General features: G+C 36.7%; 1 protein-coding gene across 1 annotated transcript; it reads right to left on the bottom strand.

The window, feature by feature from the left end:
• Positions 1-7,626, bottom strand: LOC105196552 (maestro heat-like repeat-containing protein family member 1). Its single transcript, XM_011162554.3, has 18 exons — positions 7,199-7,626; positions 6,817-6,962; positions 6,526-6,734; positions 6,234-6,400; positions 5,863-6,154; positions 5,140-5,346; positions 3,858-5,061; positions 3,538-3,695; positions 3,394-3,478; positions 3,144-3,331; positions 2,790-3,048; positions 2,485-2,662; positions 2,190-2,383; positions 1,728-2,114; positions 1,343-1,660; positions 935-1,285; positions 673-842; positions 1-588 (listed from the first exon to the last, which is right to left on the bottom strand). The coding sequence occupies exons 1-18, from the start codon at positions 7,239-7,241 to the stop codon at positions 399-401; spliced, it is 4,746 nt and encodes a 1,581-aa protein (XP_011160856.2). The 5' UTR covers positions 7,242-7,626; the 3' UTR covers positions 1-398.
• Positions 7,627-8,537: the final 911 nt, after the last annotated feature.

Below are 8,537 nucleotides of genomic sequence, written 5' to 3'. Positions count from 1 at the left end.
TTAATGAAGATAAATTAAGTATTATTTATGACAAATTGTCTTCATCGTATACAGGATATAGGCCGTACATTGCGTGCGGAATGCCAATAGAGAAGAAAGAAACCTATCAATCGGCCAATTAAAAGTAACTGTATATCAGTTTATTTACAAGTCTTTCCACATAATCGTAATAAATCAAATGTATCTCAATTTTCATTCTACCTAATAAATCAATATTAAAATTATAATAATCATTATTAAAATTATAATGATTACAATAAAACATTTCTTATTTTACATTATAATGTATATGGCCTGTAAAATAAATTGACTTTGACCCATAATATCACAAGAATAAAAATATAGCTTTAAAAGTTTAGACATCTTGAAATTTTCGAACTACTGAAACACTATCTATGCTAAAGTGTAAAGCAAAATGAAAGGGCTTGCGAAGCGCGCATTCTCACAATACTTTCTTTATCACGTAAGAGTTGCAACAGTCTTTGTATATCTTCAGGTCTCGGGGAATCGAATAATCCTAAGAGCAGCGCCGACGTAGCTCTGATATGATAATTCTCCGATCTGGAATAACCGCGGACGACGGCGTTTCTAACGAAAAAAAAAAAATAAAACTTAGAGTACGCATTTCTATTTAAATATTACATTAAAAAATATACAATATTGTATATCTACCTTAGTTCTTCTGCTCTATGTGGAAATTCCTCTTTCAAACAGTTTATCAAGTCCTTGGAAAAATTCTCGAAATTGAACTTCGCTTGTGGTCCCAAATTATTGTGTATCACATGCGATAATTTCTCGCTTTGCACGATACTTGTAGTTTTACATAAGGTTTCCTGTGCAGTCTGTTGCATAAGTAAACATCCGCATAAATAAACATCTGAACATGTAATTGAATAATACATAATAACTCTACATTGATGTGATGTAGACGCACCTTAACTACTGTTATATTCGAGTCTTCCAGTCTTATTATCAGAGACGGCAAACAGCCCATAAGATGATCGATCAAATCGTCATTCGGCGATGCAAGTGATCTGTGCCAATTGGTAGCTATCGCGCCTAGAGCGCCTATGGCTGCGAGTTTCATCTCCCAGTTTTCTTTCTCGAAGAATGGTTTCAAGGCTAGTACCACTCGCGGACTGATGGGTCTCTTATATTGAACAGACAGCAGTACCGAGAGACCGCGTAATGATTCGAGTACTACTTCCGCACCCCCTTCTCCACCAGCAGTCTCCTCCAATCCATCGAGTAAGGCATCCATACAATTGTCGAAATATTCATCGACCTAAAAGACAATTGTTAATCAGTATATAAGAATACCCATTGAAAAGGAATACTTTACCTGTCTGTGATCTAAATAGGCTATTCTAGCAAGTCCAATGGTAGCGAGCTTTCGTACTAAGGACGATGAATCGGTCTTAGCATCGTGCAACGTATTAATTATAGCATCAAGCCATATAGCTCCGCAATCTATTTTGCCAATTAATTCTGAATAAAAGGTGGCGGCAATCGCTCGTTGTATGGCTATCGTGCTAGTCATCAGTTTACCCAAATGTTGCGTCATGTTTAACAGGACTTCGTTTTTACTCGATATACATTTCATTAATGTTCGCACTGTCGATATTAGGCTCTCCTCGGCTTGCATTTCGGAAGCAAATGTCTAAATATAAAAGATTCACATTGACTTGAATAATCATAAAACAATCGTAAAATGCTTTGATACGTACACTCTCCATTGGCAAGTTGGCTGCAGCATTAGGCTCGATGGTTACTAATATGTGGGTTAATATAGAATATACTTCCGTGTGCGGATTTAACTTTTGCGCCGCCCGATTCGGTACGTATCCGTACTTCGTATTTATCAACGATGTGGGAGCATCAATGTGCAGCCAGCCCGAGAGATATTTGAGGAGAACTGATAATAATCCCGCTAATTGCTTGCTCTCGGCAATCAAGGTTTCCACATGCGGCGATTCAAGAAGATACTTCAAGCCCACGATAGCCGCCAAGGACGGGAGAGATGCGGTATTATTCCGTCCGGTATGCACAGACGGATTAGTAGCATCAGAAAATAAATTACTGGATTCAAGTTTTATTAGCAACATATCCAAAGCCTAAAAGAACATGAGATTATGATAATGTATATATCTGTAAAAATAATACGTGTAGTCGTGTATAAGTAGACCTACTCGGGGCCCAAGAAAATCATTATTGCCAATTTCTTTCCAGCACAATGCGGTACCCGGGTCCAACGGTAACGGCTGATACAAAAGATGCTCGATCACTTCTTCTGGATGATGCTTCATCAGTGAAACTATAGCCACCGTTGTGATATACTTGCAGCTCGCGTTTTCCATTTGTCTCATTTGCGTAATAATATTATCTACAACGTAAATAGTAAATATTTAAAGCAATATATTAGAAAATTGGATAAAGATTGCTCTCAAATGACACTAGTAACAAAATAATTTAAATTTTACATACCGACTAAGCAAACATCAGTCCTGGATATTTCTGATCCTCTAATTTGAAAATGTTGCGAGAGAGCTATGCCCGCTACCAAGCCTGCTTCTCCATAAAACAGCAAACCTTCAATCAAGCCCTCCGCTAAGCTAACTATCTCACCGTTGGGAATTTTTTGCGATACCGCATTAGCCAGTCTCTGTTTACAAGAAATTGTATCTTGTAGTTTCTTCTCTCATTAGAGATATTACTTCATCATTCATTGAAATATTATCACGGTAAGATAAATCATAACTATTGTAATATATTCAATTGTATGAACTAACTTGTACGGCTCCGTAGGATACTGATGAGTCTTCAATCATAAGTTCCTTTTTTATTTGTTGTATGTCTTCACTCAAGGTATTATCAGGTAACACGCAACGATGACGGGTTGCAATGTCCAGAGAGAGAAGCATGCAATCTATCGCTAGTGGTCTCAACGAAAATTCGGTGTCCGTACACCAACATAAAGTTCTTCCTACTAGTTTTCCGGCATCCAACTTGCCGCCTGGATAAGTATACTTCAAAGAATTATAATAAGACCTATAAAAGAGAGCACATTACGATTTTATGGTATACAGCATATATGTATATATAATAAAACAAGGATATATATTCAAGGTGATTGTAATAATTACTGGAGCCCTCTTTGTAGCACCAACAAAGTGATTTTTCTCTCTACATTCGACTTGGACTGCATCCAGGGTAACAATATGTCAACCAGCTCAGCTAATGCATCCGCTGAATCGGATACAATTTCGCTGGACACGGTTCCCAGTTCGTCTACGACTTGTCGCATTATTTCTGGATGTAATTGCAGAGCAATCTAAAATAGTGATGTTAATTATGAACAATAATCGATAAGAATGATACTGTAATCTCAATTACCTCCGAACTGGCACTAATCGTCTTATCCAATACTGCACTGAGAAAAATCTCTCTTTCTTCATTATTTAATGTTGGCGATATACGTCTGTAAAAATATAGAATCATAAAATTCATATATTCAACAAATTGTTAAGCAAAACATACATTAGAGAGTTTGCTGCTTTTAATACTGCCGGATAGAGTTGCAATGGTCTATATCCGGTCGACGACTGTAAAATTCCCAATAGAGTGGCCAGAGCAGTAGCCTTTGCGCGCAGGCCCTTAGATTCGGGCAAATTAGTGGGATGAACAGCATTAGCCACCTACAAATCAATAAGTGAAGAATATTTTACCTTAAATATATAGATTTTCAATTAAAAATTTATTTAATCGTTTATTATGATTGAGCTACATGATGTGTAACTCGTTATAAAAGCGACCGACTAATAGCGAGTTTCAAGTTCGAAGAAGATTAATTAACTTACTTGTTCCAAGACCGACAATCCTGCTTCCTTCGTAGACAGCTCCTTACAGTCGTGCAACTGTTTAATAGTCCATGGTAATACATGCTTCTCGAATACAGGGAAAAGTTCCTGCGGATCCCCTTTCTGAGCAATCTCGGCGTAGGACTGTAGTAAACCTGCTTTCGCGGCCTCGGCGGTAGCGGCGGCCTTCGTGTCCTTTACGAAACCCAGCAATCTTACGGGGGCCTTTCTGCTATCCTCGGCAGTGCAAAATTCCTCCATCAATTTCAACACGATGCTCAGATGCCGTTTTGCGCAGATGCCAACTGCTCGCGCAAATTCCTTGTTAGTACCGTGAGAACGCGCGAGTTCGACGAGCAAGGTGATGTGAGCATTGTTGCTGCACGTGGCTGCTAACAACGGCGCTATACTCGGCATGTTTGCCTTCAAAGCGAGCTCGTCAGCGAGCTTTGCGCCCCATGACTCTCCTTCCAGTTTCATACTCTCTTCTAACCATTCTACTATTTTTCTTTCCCAGATTAAATTCTGCTGCATGATATGTGGTTTCTCAAGAATTTCTTCAAGTTCATCTTGCAAACATTCTCGTAAAAGTTCCTGCAGCTTCTCGTCCCAATAAGGTTTCACTTGATGTCCTACTAAGGGTGCTGCTGACTTTAAAAAGGACACCACCGCGTATCGATTAGCCGGATTGCTCAACAATTCCAGACATCTACCCAAAACTTTCGTACCAGGAAAATCCCTCTCATTTCTTGAAGAGTTTTCATCACGTATTATTTTTAGCGCTAATGGGGATAATGAACGCAGCACTGATGTGACAGATGCTACGCAAGCCGGGTCCAGCAATGCGCTTATCAAACACGGCCACAGCCAAGATTCGACACCGTCAACAGTCGTTGCAAGCAGATATAAAGCTTCGGAACATGCTTCCGTATCGTCACTCTTCGTTTCACAGTGTGACACCATATAGCGTACAAATCTAGCTCTCTGCGATGGTAAAAGGGGAAACGTTGGTCGTGCCGCGAGTGCTACTATAGCACCGACCATTTGGAGCGCACCATTCTCTCCAAGAGACTCCTGAAGGCTAAGTGCGATTCTCTGCAAGGATCCGTCATCTTCTGGGGGAAGAGTGTTTATGAGGTGCCTGAGGACTACCAAAGCACGAGCACGTTGATTAGCAATTGGTGACTTTAGCTGCTGCAAAATTCTGCAAGAAAACAAAAAATAAGAATTAAAACTCTCACAATCTTCTTTTAATTTAATTCAGTATAAAAACATCAGTTACCTATCAAGACCTTCTTCAGGGTACAAAACAACCAATGATCTGGAGCACTGCAGCACTTCGTAATGTGTAAGAACCGCATCTCGAGCTGCTTCAAAGGGATAAATAGTGACAAAGTCGGACAAAGTTTGATGGATATTCTCCATGAATGGGCGGATTGCCTCTTTGTTATTTTCAGTCTCAACAGAACTTAAAATCACAGCTAAAACTCTGATAATAATATTAGTTAAATTTAAAAAAAATGAACTTTTTCATTAGACTTGATAAAGCATTCAAAGAAGATATCCTTGACTTAAAAAATTCGATGTTAAAATGCTAGAATTGGAACACTTTTATTAATTTTAGTAGTTAAATACATAATCTAAAAAAAAAAATTAATATTTTTACAAAAAAGTAAATATTTCAATAAAAAAATTTCTACAAATAATTTTAGTAAAAGTTTGTAATTATTTATAGAAATTTTTTTCGTCAGAATAAGTTACTTAGAAATGTATAAAATGTTGTAGTTTATTGTAGTTTGATGTAGTTTTACTGAGAAATTTATAAAAATCACACAAGAATATAAAAATTTACAAAAATTAGGAAAGTTTTCCAATTCTAGCTTTTTTTATATAGATTTTGTAACATTTCTTAAATTTATGTAAAATTTTGTAAAATTTTTTCCGCCAAAGATGATCCAGTATACAGTGGATAAATAATTAAGTTGTTGCAGATTATGAAACTCACCTTACAGCAGCTAAACGTACATTTTGCTTTCTACAAAAACTTAAGCATACAGGTACCAATTTTACAATTCTTTCGCTATCCTCCTGCACAGGCAGCAAAGGTACCATAGGAACGAAAGTCGTTAAAATAGCTTCTGTCGATGTGGAATCGCGTGACGTCTTCAACCAATTGTGCGTCAGAAAATCGAAGACTGAACAAATTTCATCAACAAATGTCTGTTTATTAATTCCAAGAGAAGAGTCTTCTCCGTTCATTATATAATCGTTTATAGCTTCGCAAAACTTCGAAATCACTGGAAATGAAGAGAAAATCAGTTTTATCAAAGTTTCATTAATTTCATCGAGAACATTATACAAGATGTGTATACTTACTGAAGCAAATTGCTTGTTTGAGAACTTCCTCACGTATCTGATTCAACATTGGTAGCATGATAGTCAATGTTATTTTGACAAAAGACAGCATTCCATAAGGATTAGCTGTTGCAAGTTTTCCTATCGTGAAAACTATTGCTGGATTAGGAATTACCCCGGGTTCTAATCTACAAAAATACATCTATCATAGCAAATTTCCTAGACCCCAATTTATTACATCCCACTTTTATGTGTTTGTTGTAAATAAATTGTAAATAATTTATAGCTGCAAAAGGAATGATAATATGCATACTTAGTTAAAAGTCCACCCGTAGCTTGCATGCAATGTATCTTGCAAAGCTCAATCAACAATTCAGCTGCCTCATTCTCAGTTTCTCCTATTAACTCGTTCACTGCTATCTCAGCAAGAGATGTCACCAGATCCACACTTAAACTCTTAGCCGAACGTCTGCTTATACCTGTTATTATGTTCAACAGGGATCCCATATGGTCTGTGGATATCTTTGAACAGTAGCAATCACATAACAATTACAATGCAATAAACAGCAACAATCTCTAATATAAATTACATAAAAATATCAACCTTTTTGTGCATCTCCCAGAAATATATGGCAGCATGAATGACAATCTCAGGATTCTTCTTGCTTATCCTTTCAATTGACTCGATCACAGATCGCTTTACATCCTGATTCTTGTCATCCAAGGTGTCTAATAAAGCTCCAACCACAGCTGAAAATAGATAATTTATAATATTTTGATGATTTATAACAAACGTTTATTAAATATTATTCCACTGGTAAAGTACTTTTGACACGTTTTTCATCCATCAATCAATCGCATTATGTTCAAATGCAGCTTTCACAGAGCAAAGTTGTATTTGCGCATAATTGCAATTGCTCAATCGATGAATTAGAAAATACACCGCTTCTTTAAACTCCTAATCGCTTGTAATGTTTCAAGATTACCTGGTAACTCGGAATTGTAATTCTCCTCCAGTTCCTCCTTCATGTTTTTGACAAATCGCAAGTGTCAAGTCCCGGTGAAAAGTATTATAGATCCTGAGATCTTATATTTTTATTGACATTAGATTACGAAAGACCACTTGTCACACACATCGTCCCACGCGAAATCGTTTAAGGTATTTTATTACGTGATCTATCCTCGACGAGGCTGGTGGTTCCCCGAACAAGTTGCAACCTCGGTTAAATTAATAGTCCGAAGGATCAAGCGAATCCAGCACTAGCAGATCAATGAACACCATGAATAGTATGAGCCACGCAATCATAATCACCACGAACATGACCAGCACGTGAATTCGCAGAAAATTTTCAGATTGTTTGTATATACATATTAATATATGAAATAGATCGGAGCGCTTATCAGTAAAATCACTAGATTGAAGTCTAGTGACTTTGTCTTACTAGGACTGGGTAGCGCCACTTTTCAACAAGTGCAAATATAAGAAAATAGAGTTCTTTTTCAATCTGACAGTAAACCTACAATTAATTTATTTTATACAATAAAATCATTAACTTTTCGTTTCTTGACATATGGGGTACGTTTACTTTGGACGCTTACGCGTTGTTAGCGTTTATAAGCATTATTTCATCTTTCTTATAAATATTAAACAAAAACAAATAATTTGCAAGTGCTTTGATCGTGAAAGTAAACGCATCCATGGAGAGAGATTCAAGATGACAAATTATATGTCCAGAACTTTGCTGCAAACAGTAAACTGAACTTGATCATTAATTAAATTCACTAATTAAGTAGGCAAAAAGGCATCCTAAATATTGAAACGCAAAGGCAGATACTGTACATCATTTATCAATTAACAATTCTTTAACAAGAGTGTTTAAAATACAAAATATACAGCTTTGTATAATACAGATAAAATTGAATGTATTCCTGCAATAATTGTAATCAGTGTATGAAGTGCGAGAACTGTCAGGGTATTCAGACAGTTCTTTTATGGATCCTACACTTTCATGACGAGTTTAAACGGGGACTGGCTGCATGAGGGTCATCCCATTGCACTCAATGGCTATTTTTACGCCGAGGGCGAAGAAAGCAATGTTCTTCACTATCGACCTGCAAAAAACAAAGCAGACAAGATATTTATATGCATATTGCATATAGAATAGATCAGTATACATTCAAATATAAAAGCTCATATCAGACTATGCACCAGAGATTGCCAATTGAAATTTAGAACTCTATTAATGAAAGAACTTTGATTTAACTAATTTGGTAATCTAAAGCTTGAGGAGAGTTTGGATAAGACACACAACTTTCTCTATTTTA

Source organism: Solenopsis invicta, chromosome 6 (genome assembly GCF_016802725.1).
Source record: "Solenopsis invicta isolate M01_SB chromosome 6, UNIL_Sinv_3.0, whole genome shotgun sequence".
Classification (NCBI taxonomy): domain Eukaryota; kingdom Metazoa; phylum Arthropoda; class Insecta; order Hymenoptera; family Formicidae; genus Solenopsis; species Solenopsis invicta.
This window is presented reverse-complemented; position numbering and strand designations above follow the sequence as displayed.